This window comes from Dama dama, chromosome 1 (assembly GCF_033118175.1).
Source record: "Dama dama isolate Ldn47 chromosome 1, ASM3311817v1, whole genome shotgun sequence".
Taxonomy (NCBI): Eukaryota; Metazoa; Chordata; class Mammalia; order Artiodactyla; family Cervidae; genus Dama; species Dama dama.
The window spans coordinates 54,780,974-54,800,617 of NC_083681.1; the positions used below are offsets into that span (position 1 = coordinate 54,780,974).

The 19,644-nt window shown below is 55.2% G+C and overlaps 1 protein-coding gene across 1 annotated transcript; it reads right to left on the minus strand.

Moving 5' to 3' along the window:
* Positions 1-740: 740 nt before the first annotated feature.
* Positions 741-18,480, minus strand: WNT11 (Wnt family member 11). The gene is made up of 5 exons (XM_061150682.1): positions 18,298-18,480; positions 10,541-10,776; positions 8,703-8,980; positions 5,529-5,821; positions 741-1,563 (listed from the first exon to the last, which is right to left on the minus strand). The coding sequence occupies exons 1-5, from the start codon at positions 18,378-18,380 to the stop codon at positions 1,389-1,391; spliced, it is 1,065 nt and encodes a 354-aa protein (XP_061006665.1). The 5' UTR covers positions 18,381-18,480; the 3' UTR covers positions 741-1,388.
* Positions 18,481-19,644: the final 1,164 nt, after the last annotated feature.

The window sequence follows — 19,644 nt, forward strand, 5'->3', positions numbered from 1 at the left end:
CCCAGGCTTGACTATCTGCCCATCTACTTGGTATTTCCACTTGAACGCAACTGACATCACAGTCCACCAAGTCTGAATGCTAGTCCTCTCTCCACCCCCATCCCAGCATGCTTCCAAGCACTCGGCCAAAACACTTGTAGTCCTTCTCTGTCCTCCTCACCCTCACGCCCCACAACCATGAAAAGGACAAATCTTGATGGCTCCACCTTCAAACCAGAACAAGACTCCAATCACGGCCACTGCCGCCATGCCCACTGGTCCAGGCATGAAGCTGGGGGCCTTTCCCAAACACCACCTTTACCACCAGCTTTACAGATGGGAAAACTGAGGCTAGGGAGAGAAAAGCCTTCCCCATGGTCACAAAGAAACCCTGCCAGGGCTAGCTGGAGCCTGGGTCTGCCACCACCTCCCTGAGGTCTGTGTTCCCAGTGCCTGGATAGGGTTTCTCTTGAAGCCACTTGGCAGGTCTGAGGCCACTGCCAGGCTATGCGCACCCTCATGTGTGTCCCTGAGGAACAAAGAGTCTGCCAGCTGGGTTTGGGTTTCAAGACGTCTGTCGTCGCCCTTGACCTGGAGATCCTACAAGGAGATTGGGGCCAGAAATGGATGGGGGGGCCATGGGCGGGAAACATCAATAAGACGCCACCTTGCCTAGAAACCGGAGAGATCACTCCACCAGCCCCGGGATCCTCTGAGTTCACTTGAGGAGGCCAGAGACTGCAGGGAAGGGCTGGGGTTCTCAGCATTTATTTCAAACAGCTGTTTAAAGAGTGTGTTTAAAATATAGATCATCATATATATATATTTATATATATAAAATATATAAAGAGGAATTGAAGCCAGCCACCCCGAAGAAAAAGCTATGTTTTATAAATATTTCTGTAGCTCCCACATCCCAGAGGAAGAAAAACAAAACAACAACAAAAAAACATTTACAACCCAAGCTAGTGGTTCCTTGTGGTGGGCCCAGTAGGCTCAGACCCTGGGGTGGGTCGGGGGTCTCAAGGGCTATGCCTACAGAACATTCTGGTGAGGACAGGCTCACCTCCCACTTCCCAGGAAGCTGGTGTCTCTGGCTACGAAAGATTGAGTCCATACCAGTCTTGCCAAACCCACACCCCTGGCTCCTTAGACCCGCCGGGAAGGCAGCAAGTGGGCACTCCGGAGCCTCGGTCGGGCTGCCAGGTTATTTTTAATCTTGTCGGTCTCCTTTGATGTCCTGGCTTTCCTTCCCTGATGGCCCAGCCTTCTGTTCCTGGCGGCTTCCAAGTGGAGGCAAAGCACAAGCCTCCTTCCACACTCGGCATCTGGAGTTCAGAAGCCAAAGCCCACGGGGTGTCTCCGGCCCCCCGGCTGGGCTCCGGGGGTCCCCGAGGAGCTGTGTGGCCTCACTTGCAGACGTAGCGCTCCACGGTGCGCTCACACCTACGGCAGGTGACGTAGCAGCACCAATGGTACTTGCAGTGGCAGCGCTCGACCACGCGGTCTGTGTAGGGGTTGTAGCCGCGTCCACAGCACATGAGGTCGCAGCTGTCGCTGCCATGCGAGGTCTTGTTGCACTGCCTGGAGGGGGATGGGGAGGTCAGTGAGCACCCCCATCACTCACCAGTCCCCCCCACTCCCAGCCAGGCAGCCCACCTCTCCTCCGGCCACGGCTGCTGCCTCAGTCCCTCTTGGACAGTGTCTTGGTCTTTGGAGAATTTAAATTCTTTTTCCCAGGGTTCCTTCTCACTTTTCCCTATATTTCTAGTAGATGTTTATTAAAATGAGGGGGTGTTCTGTTTCCTTTGTCTCTTTTCCTATACCTTCTACTTCTAAATACTTGAAAATGTCTCAAACCACTAAAGTAATTCTACCTTCATATTTAATCCTTAATTATATTCTAACAAATACAAAAATCGTTTTCACTTTTAGAATCTCAGGATAAATTCGGAAACAAATGGCATCGGACGTGAGGCACAGGGAGCACCTGGCACTCTCTTCTTGGAGACAGAGGGTCTGTCAATCATTTGCCCCCTCTGAATCAGGTGCTTCCCTCCAGAATTTTATCTTATTGGAGGCGGGCAGGGTCTTTGGGCCAGTGGAATTGCTATGCCCACTTTACTTTACAGGTGGAAACAGGCTCAGCAAAGGGCAGAGGGCTGCTCAAAGTCTCACGAGGGTTTGCGGATAAGCAGGGCTCAAGCTTAGGGGTCCTTTGAAACCAAGTCCAGTGCTTATTCATTCTCCCCACCCTAAGAGGCAGAGAATCCCTGGGCTGGAAGTGATTCACGAAGAAACGAATCACTCATGTGGGTAAAGAAGACACTGAAGGTCCCTATAAACCCCAAATATCCTTGCCATCAGTTCTTCTGTCCTGCCATCGGTTCTTCTGTCTAGTGAGGAAACGTCTGTGCAGGTCTGCATTTTCATCTAGCTGGGCTTGCATTTTGCTGAGGTGTTGTCATGGGAAGCAGCTGGGTGCCCACAGCCACGTGGACCAAGGAATCCCAGAGTGTCCCAGGTGAGTAAGCCCTAGGGATGACCAAACCCAGCCCTCATCTTTCCTGATGGGGAAACTGAGACACAGAATGGACAGAGGACTTGCCCAGCATCACATAGGGTGAGCACCAGGTCTGTGAGAGTTCAGGAAGGCTTCCTGGAGGGAGAGGGGTCATCCAGGCCATTCCATGAAAGATGAGTAGGAATCTCAGATAGAAGGGAGGGCATAGGGTGGTGAGGGCAAGGAGAACAAACACCCGACCTAATGTAAGGGGGGGTGGGTGACAGATGGATGAAGCAGCAAGGCTGGAGGCAGGGAGGCCAAGGAGGAGGCTGGACAGCGGCTGAGAAAAAGAAGTTGAGGCCTGAGCTGGAAAGGAGCCATGGAGAGGAAAGGAGAGATCGCCTGGAGGGGGAGTTAGGAAGAGACTGCATGTGGGGGCTGTATGCAGTTCCAGGCAGGAGGGAGAAGACAGGAAGCAACAGCAGAACAACATATGCCCAGAGCCAGCAGACCTGGGTTCAAACCCAAGCTCTTCTGCTCACTGGCTATGTGACTTCAGGCAAGTCACTTAACCTTTCTGAGCTTTTTTTTAGTCATTCAACACCATTAGTCCCTCTCAGCCTTATTCTGAAGGTCTCTAGACCAAGAAAGGGTGCTGGAAAGGGTTTCACTTTATTTCTGGGTCCCTGACATGCAATTTTTGAAATCTGGCCTCCAGCTTCAGACCCAGACAAGAACTATAATGGTGCCTGTGAGGGGGGATCTGGGGAGGCTGGGGCCTGGGGATACAGCAGGTTTCAGAGACTGGAATAGGGACTACTAAGGGGGCCTCAGTTCACCAGGCTGGATTTGAGGAGGGCATCTTGCCCCGCTAGGGGACCCAGCTAACGTGTACCACCTATGCACCTGCCTTTTACAGTTAACAAAGCTCATTTCCATCCAACCCCCTGTACCCCTAAATCCCCAACCTAGTAAAGTTCATGTTTCCCCTCCTCCAGGAAGCCTTCCTTGCTGTCCAGGCTGAGTCAGGGCCCCTCCGGGATCCCCGTTTTCCCTCTGTCACAATCTGAGCACTTGATGTCCCTCCCCACCCCTGGTGCCAGCCAGAGCCTCATATAATGGATGTAAAAAGTGTCTGTGGTTGTGAGCCACTGAGATGTTCGGGGCAGTTTGTTACTGCAGAAAAAGCTGGCCCATACAGCTGTCTAACAAGGCCCATCCTTGGAAGAATGGCTGAGGGCTGAGCGTGGCAGGAAACTGGGGGGTGGGGGGATGGCATTCTGAGAAAGCAAGGGTAGCTGCTGGTGCTGTGGGAAGGGGCCTCCTCATCAACAGTTTGGGGGCAAGTCCTTGGGGCAGAGTTGCGACAGCTCGGAAGGAAGAGGCCTGGCAGCCTCAGGGAGGGGGTGGGGGGAGCCCCTCATTCACAAACCCTTCCCAGGGCACTGATCACGCCCAGCATGGAGGGGCTGTGTGATTCGAATCACACCAACCCTCCAGGTGTGTGGCACGGTCCCCAAGGCACAGAAGACAACCCTGAGCTTCAGGGAAGGGAAGGGATTTGTTCAAGGTCCCCTCCTCTAGAAAGCTGTGGCATCAGGGTGGGAACTGTCCTTCCTGAGACACACACAGGCACAGCCGCCCCAGGGCTCCAGGGAGAACCCCTCTTTGCTCTGGGGTCCTCAGTGGGCTTCCCCAGGTCCTGTGTGTTCTAGAATCCTCCCCCCACCCCATCCTCATCACACCCACCCTGGGTCCTCAGCCTAGACTCTCGCTCCTTCCTGTCTCTCTGGCCTGACCTGGTTCCATCTTCACTCTGCCTGACCTCCTCAATCTGGCCTCCAGATGGGCGCCTGGGCCTCCTCTTACAGCCTGCTGCCCTGGCCCGTGAGGAGGGAGCCCCCCAAAGCAGCCCCCCTTTCCTAGAGACAGGAACGTGGGCTGAGGAGGAAGCAAAAGCTGGCCAGGCACCAACTATGTGCCAGACACGTTCTCAGACACCCTCACTCTGGTTCAATATTCTTTTAACCCCGAAGAACACTCGTCTTGTGGAATGCTATTAGGGGCTCCTTAATAAAAGAGTTCCATAGCCAAACACCTCTGGGAAACAGAGGCTTAGACAGATCCTTTACTGCAGGATTCCTCAGAGCCTTTAATATGTTCTTGTGCCTTGCAAAGAGAATTTCCCAGTGTATTTGATTGCACAACTATTTCTTTATAGCATTTTAGGAATGGATTCCTCCTGAACCATCTCGGGAAAGAGCTGCTCCCCTGAATTCTCACCAGCCCCTCCTGGCACCCAGGAGGTCTGTGCTCCCCACTGGCTTCCTCCCTTTTTCCAGTCCTGGATTAGCTTTAGCCTCTAGGACAGGCCTTGCTATAGGAATCCCAGGCCTGGCTCTGAAATGGGAGGGTGGCGGGGAGGCAGGGGGCGGCTAGAAGACAGAGCTAGGGTCTGGGAGGGGTGGATGTAGGTGGGGATGTGGGAGCACCCTCTCCACAAAATGCAGGCCGGCCTCGCTCTCCTGTTGCCCCTTTGGAGCGAGCCTGCCCTGGTCCTGCCTCCACGCTGTGCAGACTTCGGGTGTGGCCACGGGGGCTGCCTGCTGCCTGCCCCACCCCATGCCTCAGTTCATTTGTCCAACCAGCAGGTTGTGTGACATGATCCTTCCCTATTCATTTGACAGACATCTACTGAGGACCTATTTTATGTCAGGCAGCCTCTTTCCTAGCCCTTGTCTGCCGCACAGTCACTGACTCTTCCCATCTGTCTCCCTCACTAGGGAACAGGTGAGGTAGGGACCTCTCATGAGCCTCCGTTCCCAAGGAGCCCCTGCCTTGGTGAGGAGCACAACAGCCTCTCCCAGGAGCTCTGCCGGGAGTCCTGGGATCCCACACCTCCACTCAGCATTCAACCAGGCAGGGACTCCATTCCCCAAATGCCAGCTGAAGCCCAACCGACTGTGTGTGCCCGGGCCTGAGCTGGGAAGGGGCACGCCCCACATGGCTGGCCTTTCCTGCCAGGGTGGCGGCAGGCCCTTACCTGTCCTGTGTCCCGTGTGAGCCCACCTTCTCATTCTTCATGCAGAAGTCGGGGGAGCTCTGCAGATAGACGAGCTCCGAGTCCTTCACAGGCCGGATGTCCAGGTCCTTGGGCACCAAGTGCTTGCGGGTACCCATGGGTCGGTGCACCACCTTGGTGGCCGACAGGTAGCGGGTCTTGAGGTCGGCAGCCACATCCCGAAGCTCCTGCAGCCCCTTCCAGCAGGTGCGGATGGAGCAGGAGCCAGATACCCCATGGCACTTACACTTCATTTCCAGAGAGGCGCGCAGAGCCTGCGGACAGGGGGAGGGCGTTGGGCTGGGTGGTGGGGCTCCTTCCCTTGCCTGCCCTGGGCCCTGGCCCCACCCCTCCGCCTGCCAGTGTTCTCAGGGAGTCACTGCCTGCTCCAGGCCTCAAGGGACAAGGGACAGGGCGTTTTGCTCTCAAGCTGCAGGGTAGATCCTTAGCTCCTCCTCCAACCCTGGAGGGCAGCTGGGAGGGGCAGGAAGAGAGTGGCTTTCGCAGGGGTAATGATGCCATTCATACACCTACCTGTACCTACTGCCCTCACACTTCAAATGGTTTCATCATCACAGAAGTCGTTCATGGGCGATATCATTAATTTTCCCATTTAAAAAAGAGAAATGAAGGCTCAGAGAGGCTGAGTCTCCTGCCCAAAGCTACACAGTTAGGAGATCTTGGGCTGGGATTTGAACCCAGTTCTGAAGGCAATTCCGAAAGCCATGGCTTTTCACATGCTCTGCTTTTTCTCTCTCACAAAATGCTTGCTGAAAAAAGGTGAGCAGGAGAAGAAAAGGAAGGGAGGGAGAGGAGAAGAAGCAAGAGGTGGGAGCTAGGGGCTGGCCGTCCCCGAGACTGCCTGTTGCCGCATCATCACTCAGCACCTGTCTTCATGTGCGCTGAGCAGGTGTGTAATTGCTACCTTACAGAGTCGTTGAAAGGATTCAACAAGATGACATATATGAAAGCGTTTTGTGAACTACTAAAGTTAAATCAATATTTGGTTTTGAAAAATCAGTCTAAGTAAGAATTATGGTGGGCAGGGTTGGACTTGGCGCCTGGGGAGACTCTAGCCGGGGCTTTGGAGATGATTCTGTGCGACTGACTTCTGCAGGCCTCAGTTTCTCCCTGTGTACCTGAGGGGTGTGAGCGAGACGCCTTCTGCAGGCCTTCCAGTTCTGCAGTCTAAGCCCCGCCCCCTTGCACACAGGACTGGGGCCCCTCTGCCCTCCTGCCTGCCCTGTGGGCGCCACTGCAAGGGTTAGGTCTCCCAGGCCTGTCTGTGCATCAAAAATACAGGGAAACTGAGGCACACGGAGGGAGCCTTGCTCCAAATCCCATGGGGAGTTAGTGAGGAAGCTGGTCAAGGTCCCAGGGTTCCCTACCCCTCACAGTGCCGGAAAGTGGGGAGTGAGGGAGTCCACTTGGGTCTAGAGGCTGGAACTGTCTCAGCAAAGCCTGTGGAGAGCACACAATGAAATGAACCTGACTGCAGGGCACGCTCGGCTTCCCAAGGGCACGAGGCACTTCCGAGTCATCCAGGAAAGTAAACCACACTCAGCTCCTCAGCTCAGAGGGCAGGAAGGGCCCGGCTTCCCGAGGCCTCCGTGCCAGGGCGGGGCATGCTGTCATTGACCCCCCCGGGCCCCTGTGAATGGTCCCAGGGAGGCCAGCTCTGGGGCATCAGGGCCCGGGATAGGTCTGAGGTGCCCGCAAAGCTGAGGACCCTGAGTGGACTGCACTGCGGGATGGGATGGCTGCCAGTGTCGTGTGACCATGGCAGCATGAGGCTGGGGCCTGCCTGTGGGCAGGAGTGGGGTTGGGTTCTTGGGCGGGAGGATGGTGAAGGGCTCCCAGTGGGTTTCCAAGGGTTGTGGGAAGCAAGCCCACAGGGTTCGGAGGCAGAAAAGTTCTCGGTCCCTAGCCAGACTCTGCTATAGACCACAGGGTGACTTGACCTGTTTCCCCAACTGTCCAAAGACCACCTGGACGTCCTAGAATCCTTACACAAGGGAGATCAGAGAGACAGGAAGGTGAGGACGTGGAAACCTCTAGACTTGGAATCCCATAGACCTGGGCTCCATCGCACTGTGTGTCCTTGGCCAAGCCACCTAAGCTCCTTCTGCCTCACTTGGGGCCTCTGCACAACGGGCCTAAGGGGCCTGCAGGGAGGAGGTCATGAGATTCATCCACACCTGACACTCTGCCCCTCTGGGATCAGCTCCCCATCTGCAAGGAGGGATAACAGTACTTCTTCACAATGTGGTTTCATGGACCATGGGAGAGAAAGCTAATCAAGCACCCACCACAGTGTCTGGCACACAGATGAGCATAAAGTTTGTTAAAAAGGTCCGTTCATTCATTTATGCATTCACTCCAACCTTCTCTACAATGAGGTGAGGAATTAAAGCAACACTGATAATGAAATACATGGAGGGGAAATCATGTTCTGGAGGCTAGGGTGGGTTTTTGAGCTGGGAGAGAGATCCCATTAGATCCAAGGAGACGGCCCTTAGCTCTCCATGGCCCACTGCGCTCTCATGCTTCCTCTCACGCCCAGCCTTGGCCCCGAGCCCCGGAGGAGGAGTCTGAGGAAATGTGACAATGAGGACTAGAGAGCACCCACCCACCCCACCCCCCTTTTTTTTTTTTTAGTTCTACCACTTTATTGCTACCAACCCATCTCCCTCCACCTTCGTGCACACATGCTCAGTCATGTAATCCCATGGACTTCAGCCCGCCAGGCTCCTCTGTCCATGGACTTTTCCAGGCAAGAATACTGGAGTGGGTTGCCATTCCCTTCTCCACTGCCCACCCCATTTTATAGATGGGAACAACTGAGGGCAGAGAGGAAGTGACTCGTCCAGTGTCACACAGTGAGTTTAGAGCTCCTGACTCCCAGCTTAGCGCTCCTTCTGCTCCACCAACGTTCTCCAACCCAAACCCCAGTGGACCCCCTGGAGGAGAAGAAGCCAGGCAAGCCCCAAGCCGCTGGAAAGGGAAGAGTCAGGGGAGGCCAGGAGCACATCAGTGTGGGCACATCAGGGCCCGTCCCCCCACCACCCCCTCCACTGGGGCCCACCGGGTGCCCCTTTCCGGGCCAACTGGCATAAGCACAACCATCTGGGGGGGGGTGGGTGGGGGGGTGGTTACCTGTCTCCCCACTTCACTGTTGTGTAGACGCATCAGTTTATTGGCTTGGGATCCTGTTTTTTTCACCTTCATAGGAGCATCGGAAAACTTGGCCCCCATGAGGAGCCCGTAGCTGAGGTTGTCCGCACATCCTCCCCAGCGGTTCCCGGGCCCGGGTGGCTCACCTGGGACGGGGCCGCAGGAGCAGCCGGGCAGGTCGCCGGAGGTGCAGGCCCGGGCGATGGCGTGGCTGATGGCGGCCGCCGACAGCGCATACACGAAGGCTGACTCCCGGGTCCCTGTGGGGAGGAGCGGGGTCAACCCGGGCGAGCGACCCAAGCATAGGACCGTGCCCAGGGCTGAAGTCCCCACCTTCCTCTGGGGCCAGATGGGGACAGTGGTGGCGAGTGGATGCAGCAGGTGGAGGGTGGCGCTAGGACCATTCATCTGTCACCCCCCCCCATCCTCCCCCAAATGGACTAGCTGACGGGCACACTCACTCGTGAAGCCCCAAAAGCCAGCAACCCCACCGGCACACCCTCACACGCTCAGCACACTGCACTTTCACACTGCACGCCCCACACCCAGTGTTAGGGACTGCTTTCAGGCACTGAGGGCCCCATCCCTGAGCTCCTCAAAGACAGGTGAGCAAACAGCCTGCTGCAGGATGAAAGGTGTCCCCTAAAAAGATATGGTCAAGTCCTGACCCCTGGTACCTGTGAACGTGACCTTATTTAGAAATGGGGTCTTTGCAGGTGTAACTGAGCTGAGGTCATTAGACGGATCAGAGTGGGCCCGGATACAACAACTGGGGTCCTTGGAGGAAGAGGGAATCATATAGGGCAGAGGCCATGTGACCGAAACAGAGACGGAAGAGATGCAGCTAGAAGCCAAGGAACACAGACTGCAGCAGTCTCCAGAAGTGAAGACAAGGCAGGGATGAGTCTTCCCCCTTGTGCCTTCAGAGGAAGCCCTGCGGACACCCTGACTCTGACTTCCGACTTCCAGCCTCCGGATGGAGATGATTCTCCCCTTGTGAGAAGCCCCGCAGAGCGTGGGGCTTTGTTACAGCAGTCTTAACAACTAAGATGGAGTCCAACGTGCCTTGGCTGTGGGGTCCTGGCCTCAGGTCCAAGCAAGTTACTGCCCTTCTCAAGCCTTGGTGTCCTTAACCATAGAGTGGTAATGATATACCTACCTCACAGGCCTCTCTGGAGTTGAGATAATTCAGGAAGAAGGGAGGCTATGTTTGTAAAGTGCTGCACACACATGACCTGTCACTGTGCGGGGGACAGAACTGATCCCCTGCCTTTCAAAGGCCTCCTTATGATACACAGGAACCCCCACCCCAATCCACCCCAGAAGCCCCCTCCTCCAGCAAGTCTTCTCCACAGACGCTCCTTAGTCCCTGTATCACTCTGGGCCTCTCACAGCACTTTGAGTCGGGTTGGTCTAGAATTACCATGTGGCACACCTGTCTGCCCTGAGGGTGGGCTCAGTCGCACTCTTGTTATAGACTCCCCACCCCGCCCACCGGCCTCCCTGCATCATTCATTCCTTTGTCCAGGTATGAGGGGTATGCATGCATTTGTACTGTCATCCAGGCTCCCCCGCACTCCCTGTATGTTCATCCATTCATCAATTCACGCCCAAACACCCATGGCCATGATTAATTCATCCACCCACCCATCCGTGGATCCATCCATCATCCAGTTATTCACTCATCCACCCATCACGCTTCCATCCATCCATCCATGAACACAGCCACCTATCTAAACATACATATATTTATGCCTGAATTCATCCACCTCTACCCGCACGCATTCCGCAGGCCCTAGCAGGCCCCGCCGGCCCCCTACCTCTCTCCAGGTCGAGCAGATAGTTGGGGGCGAGCTCGATGGAGGAGCAGTTCCAGCGCATGTCGGCGAAGGCCCGGCGGCAGGCCTTCATGACCTCGCGGGCGGCGTGCACGACGGTGTGCATGAGCTCCAGGTTGCTGCGGCACAGCTGCACCTGCGCCGACACCAGGCCCTCCAGTTGCTTGCAGTGCTGCGTCTGGTTCAGCGCCAGGGCCGCCGGGGTCTTGGACAGGGCCCTGCACACGGCCAGAAAGCAGCACCAGTGAAAAGGGAGTCAGGGCCGAGAGGGACCCTGCTGCCTCCACCCACTGTATGGCCCCAGCCTCTTCTCAGTGGGTCTGGGGCCTTTACTGGAAGGAGCTGGGAAAGCAGGAGGCCAAGCAGTGCCATCCCCAGCAGGGTAATGGCTCTCCCTCCCGCCCCTGTGTGACCTTGGGCACGTCCCTGTCCTTTTCTGGGCCTGAGGCGCTCATTCATAACATAGGATTGTGACCCTCCCCCCACCCTACCTAGGCTTTATTATAATTAGACTAACAGTTTTCTAGTTCACAACGCACTCACATCCATTGCCTTATTTAGTCCTCACACAGCTGTGGATTATTATTTTTTATGCAACATTCACTCAATACTGAGCCAGACACTATGCTAGATGCTAGATTACAGTCATCAGCATAATATACATTATTAATTGAGCACTTACTAGATGCACAGTGTGAGGAGCTTCCCATTTTGGCTTCATTAATTATTAAAGCCATATATTAGGCTGTAAAAATCCCACATACATGCAAGGGATTTATGAAAAGATTAAAGCCACTCAATTTTGTGATAAATAGGATTTAGCCATTAACTTGGACTTCCCTGGTGGCTCAGATAGTAAAGAATCCACCTGCAATGCAGGAGACCTGGGTTCAGTCCCTGGGTTGGGAAGATCCCCTGGAGAAGGGCATGGCAACCCACTCCAGTATTCTTGTCTGTAGAATCCCCATGGACAGAGGAGTCTGGCGGGCTACAGTCCATGGGGTCGCAAAGAGTTGGACACATCTGAGTGACTAAGCACACAGCCATTAACTTGTGTGACTTTAGATAAATCACTGTCCTCTCTGGGTCTCAGTGTCTGTACCTGTAAACTGTATTCCCCAGAGCAGGCTCCAGTGAGACACTCTGAAAAAGCGGATCCATGGTCAAGCACATTTTGGGGATGTGATATACTATATCCCCTCTTGAAGAATAATAATGCATATTTCCATTTTAAAGGCCCTGAGAAGTCCTGCAGTAAAGCAACAGGCTTGGTTTGTAACTTCCAAGTCTGCTGAGCACAAAACCCTTTATTTAAAGAGTCCTAACCTCATCCATGCTTTGGGAATGCTGACCAAGAGGGTTCCCTATGAACCCTGATGATGCTATAGGACCTCTGAGCTTCCCAGATCCCAGCTCTGAGCACTGAAATTCTAAGACTTTAGGACCAGGGGACCATCCTGGATTCACCTTCTTCCCAGGCCCTCTCTCAGGAGCAGACTGCATCAGGCTGCACCTCCTCTAAGTGGAGGCTAGAGGGACCCCACAGTCTTAAAGAGTTCCACATAGACCTGGTCCCTACCCTAGGGCCAGCTGGTCCTCAGAAATCCAGCAGAGACCTTGGAGGGACAAGGGGAAAGCAGGGGCCAGCCTTCAGGCCTGGGTGCTGTGTGTCTCACTTGCTGGGACCATAACACACCTCATCCAGGGTCAGGGCTGAGACCTGACAAGGCCTGGATTCCTGAGCCCCTGGGCTGAGATCCCAAGGGAGGCAGCCCAGTGCCAAAGAACAGCACAGGCCTGGGCAGACTCTTGGCCCTGTCACCCCCGCCTCCGTCACCCGCACTCCCCCATGACCTTGAGCAAGGCAAGTAACCTCTCCCCTCTCAGTACTGTCTGGGGGATTAACTCTGGCGTGTCACATGCTCTGTCCAGGGCTGACACACCATGGCCAGTGCCCTGTGATGAAATCTACTACATTACTGCACTGGTGGCCTCTTCCCACCTTAGCCTTCTGCACCTACTTAGTCAAGGTCAAGGGCACCCCTCTGACTTCACGGCCACTCAGGTGGCAAGCCTGCCACCACCCCAGTGTTCTCCAGCCTCTTGTCCTTTTTCCCCCACATATTGAAATATCCACCATACCAGACTCCTAGCTTCTCTGACAGGGACTACCCTGACACCACGCCTGTGTCCAGACTTCTCCTGGTGCCAGGAATGCCCTTCCCCTGTTCCTGTGCCTAAATGAAAAAATGAACTTGATCTGCTTCTGGGAGAAATATTTACTAAGCACAACTCTTCCCAGATTCATTTGGTAGTGAAGGATATAGATCCTTTCCTCAAGGAGCCCCTCAACAGACAGTTGCACAGACCTGTCACCAGTTATAAGGCAACCTAGATGTTCCAGCTCATGGACTGGCCCAGGGGAGAGCTCAGGCTTTGGGCAACAGCTGTGTGACCTGGGTAAGTTACTCAACCTCTCTGGGCCTCATGGTCTTCATCTGTTATAAGGAAATGATAAATTCTACTTCTAAGGATTATGGTTAAGATTTAAATGTGATAATGGCTGGAAAGCATTTGGAGTATTCATAAATGGAATTCCTCACTTGTTGCCACCTGAATCTTGGACCAGAGGGAGTCAGAAGACCCGGGTTGGGACTCAAGCTCTGGCCTCTACGTCCTGCGCAATCTAGGGTAAATCGCTGCCACTGTCTGAGCATCAACCACAAAATGGGGATTCCTGGAGGCCTTGCAGGGGCCAAGTGAAATAATATGTGCTTATAGGTACTAGTAGGTTAGTTGGCTTCCTCCTGCCTCTCTCTGCCATGCTCCTATCACTCCAAAATATAGAAATCTTTCCAGAGGCCTGGGAAGCAGAGCCAGGGCAAGTGAGCACGGCCTGGGGGCCACACTGGGGTGGCACAACCCAGCCTGTCTGAGATTGACTGTGGGTGACTCGGGCTTCTCCCTCACTGCCATCCCTGACCCATCCCTGTGCCTCCTTGCAAGGCATGAGCCGAGAAACCTGGAGTATCTGGGGCAGACCTCAAGCCTGATTGCTTGATCCTGACAATGCCAGGATACCTGAGGAACCTGCTGCCTGAATTCCTGCAGCCCGTAATGGGTGAGGGGTGACCACACAGGGGCAGATATAACCCGCCACCTCAGCCTGTTTCTTGGTTGGTAAAACCTCTCTGCCTCCACCCAGCAAACACTGTCCATGCACATGGACCCACTGTCCCAGATGGACACAGCAGTTTCCAGTTTACAGAGCCTCTCATTTCATCCCATTTTCACAATGTCTGGAGGGGCCTGGGAGAATATTACTCACTTTAAACAGAGGAGGACACTGAGGCAGTCCAACGCCTGGGTGCTCGGCCTCCTCCAGATGCCACCTTTCTGGGTCCCCTCCCTACTGGTCTGGGGTCTGTCCACACTCAGCCTGCCCTGAGCCCACTCTGCCCATCACCCTTGCCCAGTTTCCATCCTTCCCCTCTGAGCCAGTTTTCTGTTTCACAACAGGAACGATTACAGGAGATACATGAGAAAACACCCAGCACGGTACTGGGCATACAGCAGGCACGCATGCAGGGTGGCTGTCTTCCAGGTCCTTTCCCTGGGCTCCTGCTCAGAAACTGGATAACACAAGCTCAGACTTTTCCTGGGGAGCTCAGTTCAGGTAACTCCTGAGTACCGGGCACTGCGGCTCCCAGGAGGGGTTCTCTGAACTCCTGGGGTCTGGATCAGCCACTCTAGGTCAGTCTGTCCATCTCTGAAGTCATCAAGCATCCACCTCCCCAGCTGGTGGTGAGAGAGGTTCTATGAGGGGAATTCGGCGTGGACAATGAGGCTCAGCCTTCCCAGGAGGGCGGAGGACAAATGGGAACCACCCTGGAGGTGCTGGGTGGGCACGGGGCTGCTGAGAGCGCAGCCAGGACAGAGCGGCCAGCTGCAGCGTGCTGGGAGAGGCCGGCTCACGGGAGTGTGCAGACCGGGAGATCAGGAGGCGGGAGGCAGCGGATTCCACTCCAGAGGAGGGCGATGCGGTCATCTGGTAATTAGTGGTAATGACCGTTTCTAACTAAGGCCCCCTTGGGGAGGTAATCAAGGATTAGGGTAGGAGGCGGGGGAGTTACCCGTCTGGACATCTTGTCCGGCTTGCCTCACTGCAGCAGACCCCTAATTGAAAACATTTTGGTTTATCTGGGGGCGGGTGCATGGGGGAGAAGGTGGAAGAGAGGACAGGAGGGAACAGAGAGTTCACAGGCGAGGCCTATGCCAGGGGGCCGTGGGGATGGCTGAGGTCTCTCTCATTCAGGAGTTGGGGCTCTCCTGGGAATGGTGGGGTGGTGGTGAGGGGCACAGAGACCTGGGTTTCAGCTCCAGCTCAGCTGCTCATCTAACGTTCAACTTTGGACAAGTCACCGACCCTCTTCGAGCCTCAGTGTCCCCCCCCTCCATTGTGCAAGTGGGGACACTGAGGCCCAGAGAAGGGTAGGGCTTGCCCAGACCTGTACACAAGCAGCCAATCAGAGAATCAGAAGCAGACCCAGGCTAGAACTCCTAGATCACAGGCTAGGGCTCTTTCACTCCATTGTACAGATGAGGAAACTGAGGCTCAGAAAGGCTCAAGTGATTGATTTGCCTGAGGTCCGGCTCACAGCTAATGAACTGTCAGAGCTCAGGCTGGGACTCAGGTCTCCTGACTCAGGTCTGGTGCTTCTCCCAGCCTCTCTGCGGCAGCTGTGTCCCTCCGAATCTCTTCGGACTCTTCCTCGAGAGGCCTGATCCAGAGTGAGCAGCATGCTCACTGGGGCCACTCCACCCACCCTGGGGCTGCTTCCAGAGGCTCCGAGAAGGCTGGAACCATCCTCTCTGCCCCTGAGACAGCCAGAGAAGGTTCTCCCCACACTCTCTGGTCTGAGTCTCCCACCATTTGGCTTGGGTGGGAGGTGAGGTAGGGGAGGGATTCCCCCAGGTGTTTCTACCCCCTCTTCCTTACCCCCACTCTGCAGGAAGTTCAGGCTGAGTCCCAGGTCCCCATAGGTGGGCATTCTGGGTCATTCAGCCACATCTACCTTCAGTTCCCATGTCAAATTCCCCTCTCCTCTTCAGCTTACTTTCCAAAGCCCAAGGCAGCAGGGTCCCCTGGCACAGCCTCAGGACCCCCAGCTTTTCATCCCCCCTGTACACTTCTCTATTCCTAACTTTGCTGTGGCTCCCGGAGACCAAGAGGAAACAGAGCCAGGCAGCTTAAGTCCAAATCCTGCCTCTGCGGCCTCAGCTGTGACACCCTGTTCATTAAAGACCCACTGAGCCTCTACTTCCTCTTCTGTTTAATGAGGGAGATGGCGGAACCCACTTCACATGGTGGTTGGGAGACAGATGAAACAACACACATCAAGAACTTAGAATAGTGCCTGGCATATTCCAAGGCCATATATATATATATATATATATATATATATGACCTTGCTATATGGTCTGCAAGGCCATACACACACACACACACACACACACACACACATACAGAGTTATTCTTAAACTCCACTCTTTCTCCTGCTTCCTCCTGTATCTTCAGCTCCAGCAATTTAACCACTATCAAAGAGGTTTGGCTTCATGGAGCCTGTCTGCCTGGCTTCTGATCCCACATCCACCATTAATTAACTAGCTGTGTGACCTTAGACCAGTTACTTAACCTCTCTGTACCTTAGTTTCCTCATTTGTAAAATGGTAGCGATAAGAATGGCACCTACTTCACAAGAGTATTATCAAAGTTAAATGTCTAAAGCTCTGGGGATTTACTAGTAAGCTCCTGTAATTCCTGGTTTCTCTGTTTCCCCACACACACAGTCCTGTCCCTGCGGTTCCTTCTGCCTAGGATGCCTGCTTTGCATTCCATCCATGGCCATTGAAATCCTATCTATCCTTTGAAGGCTGGCTCAAAGTCACCTCCCTTACGTGGGACTAACCACTCCTCCTCTGGGCTCCCATGCCCCCTCTCCTAGGACACATCCCAAAGTCCACTTTATATCGTTATATGTCTATTTCCCTCAAGAGGCTGGAAGTGCTTTTAAGGTGGACACTGAGGTATACTCATTTTTTTGTGGCAGCCTAGGCTATGCAGTGGCGATAGCATGGATGTTGGGCTTAACTAGCCATCTACTGCAGACCCTACCAAGCCACATGCCAGCTTGGGGGCCCTCACAAGTCACACATTTCTTGGAGGGAATGACAGCAATGTCCCCCACAACATGCTAGTGGCAAGCCCAGTTCTTGGCCTCTGATGCTCCTTGTGCTCTTTAACAATGCCTTTCCTTCTCTGGACCTCAGTTTCCTTATCTGTACAGTGTTAGTGGTGGGCAAGAAGGGCTTGGGCTACCTGATCAGAGGTTCTCACCAACTGGGGCAGTGCCAGGTACCAGCAGAAGGAGGAAAGTGGCTGATTTCTCACAAAACTAATCAGGAACAGCTGAGAAAAACTGGTGTTTCCCACCCCCCCCCCCCACCTCCACAAACACACACACCCCACCCTAGGCTGGGAAGCCGCTGAGCCCAGGCTTCTCCTTGCAAACAAGAAATGCAAAAAGATGGGGTTCCCCTCTTCAGAGGAAAATTAATCAATAACTCAGCCCCAGACGAGGCAGGGCCGGTGACCTCAAGACTGTTTGCTGGTGGCCCAGCCGCTATCGCCCTGTTTTCCAGCTAATCCACGAACCTTCCTCACAGTCCCTCCCCAACCTCCATAATCTGTCCCCTGTCTGTCTTATCTGCATGGCTCCCCGCCCCCGACCTGGAACTCAACCACGCAGGGAGTCCCTCCACCCAAAGGGCCCTTCTCTCACTGCCCCGACCCGCCAAACTTACAGAGATTCCTCAGGTCCCTCCTAGGAGCACCACCCTGGCAAAATCTACCTAGGGTCCCAATACGTGCCCCGCACCGGGTGCTCTGAGTCCCACAACACTGCACTGGTCTCTCCTGGAGCACTTGGGAGTTATTTACAGCCTGGGCTTATCTCTTCCAGACCAGAGGGCAGCTTCTCCAGGAAGCGGCTGGGTTTTACTCCTCTCTGCCTGCCCTCACTGCTCACAGTCCTGCATAGAGCAGGCACTCCCTGCTGCTGGATGGAAGGGAGTCTCTCTCCCACCTACCCTTCCATTAATAATTTCTGTCTAAAGGACTGTCTTCTCACATGTGCAGAGCATCTGACAGTTAAGGAGGTTCTTTCATGAGCCCCTTCTCATCTGACCTGAGTGAGACAGAGGCTCTTCCCCTCCTTTGACAAAGGAGGACGCCGAGGCTGCCAGAAGCTGAGAGACACTTCCCCAAGGTCACGCAGGTGGGGCAGTCGGGGCTGTTTGAGGACCTCCAGCTAGGGTCAGGAGACTGACAAGGAACGTAATACCCAGCAGGCCCTGTGTGCAGGGCACAGACCCTTAAGACTGAGCCCCTCGACCACGCTCTTTCCATCTGTCCGGGTGGAGGTCTTGCGTAACTCTCAGCGCCACAGGACAGAGCAATTCCGTCGCCTTCCACGCCCTGTCTCGCTCCTCCCGCAGGTAAGGACAATATTTTACAGAGGAGGAAAAGGAGGCTTAAGAAGGGTGACTCGCCCACAGCCCCCAGGCTACTTCTGCTCCCCGGTCTTGAGTAAGCTGGCCCGATCCAGGGGACCCCTTAACACTCTCCGCCTGCCCCGCCCTCGGGGGCCCATCTGCGTAGACGCGGATCGCTTACTTACAGCCACTTGATGCCATAGCACACGCCGGTCTGGAGCGCCAGGGCGAAGAGCAGCGCCTGGCAGACCTGCGGCCGCGCCTTCATCCTCGCGCGGCGGGCGCGCAGGGGGGTCTCACCCTGGGGAAGCCGCGCCGAAGTCCAGCCGCGCTCCCGGCCGCCGTCGCTCGTCCTGCGCGCAGGCCGCCTGCAGTCGGGGAGAGCAGAGGCTGCGGGTTAAGGCGGCGCGTGGGGCGGGGGCCACGGGCGTGGGGGGTGGGGGCGTCTTATTCAAATTACAAAGGAGGGGTTGGGGCCCGGGGAGGCCGGGCGCGCGGCGGGCGTCGCCTCCAGCCCGACATAGTCCCGGACGCTGCCGGCGTCTGGCTCAAATTAGGTGCCGCGGGAGCGCGGCCGAGGGCGTGTTCACCTACAGCCGCCCGCGGCGAGAAGAGAAAGGGGCCACAGGATCAAAGACTCAGGAGAGACCAGGCGGAGAGACAGCGAGAGGGAGAGAGAACCTCAGAGAGCGAGGCTGAGAGAAATTGAACAGAAGGACAGGCACACAGCCCTAGAGAGCGACGGAAGGTGTCGAGGGCAGAGGGTGCAGGCGGGCAATGGGAAGAGCAGATACCGCGCCCAGGATCTGGGTTCTCATCGCCGCAATATTAGTTATTGACGGCTTGGGCATTCTCCTTCCCCGCCCGGGCTCGGTTTACCCCCTCCGTAACCTGGGACCACAGTTGTTATTCAAACTGTGATTATGACACAATTCACCTTTTAAAAAGAACATCAATCTAACGCGATCGATTTTTGTTTCCTCCCAGCAACCCTGGGAGATGGTACTATCACTGCCCCCATCTCACAGATGAGAAAACCGAGGCCTGGAGATGTGAAATGGGATTGTTCAGCCAACGAGTGGCAGTCTACTCTCACGTCTACCCAGTGTTGGGTGAGATCATGGACCGTGAGAACACAAGGAAATGGGGGCTTGCTCTGGGGCATCAGTTTCTCAGGCTGTGACGGGGAGGATGAGAAAGGGGATGGCAAATGTCTTTGTGCAGTGAGGGCTACTCAGAGTCCTGAGTTTCCTAGTTCCTCTAGCGGTGACCTCTTGGAGGGTCGGATGGTGCCCAGGCCGGATCCGAGGCGGGGCGGCCTGGCCTTGGCTAAGTCGGGAAGCTCACGGGGCCGGCGGGATGCCGCCTCTGGCCGCCAGGCGGCGTCCTGGGGCCGCGGAGTACCCGTACCCCTCCCGCAGGCCGCAGAGTCGCTTTCTCCGCCTTTTCTCTATTTCTTCTTCCCCCCTCCTTCTTCATTCTCACCTCATTAACTCCCTTCCCAGCTTCTCCCAAATTTACCAACACCTGGC

Bases quoted from the DNA above. Each gene is read 5' to 3' on its own strand.
- WNT11 (XM_061150682.1), bottom strand. From the start codon at position 18,380: ATGAAGGCGCGGCCGCAGGTCTGCCAGGCGCTGCTCTTCGCCCTGGCG. The intron at 5,822-8,702 runs GTAACCACCCCC...CCCTGTCCGCAG, and splicing joins ACAGTGAAGTGGGGAGACAG to GCTCTGCGCGCCTCTCTGGA. The intron at 1,564-5,528 runs GTAAGGGCCTGC...ATCCCCCTCCAG, and splicing joins TCACACGGGACACAGGACAG to GCAGTGCAACAAGACCTCGC.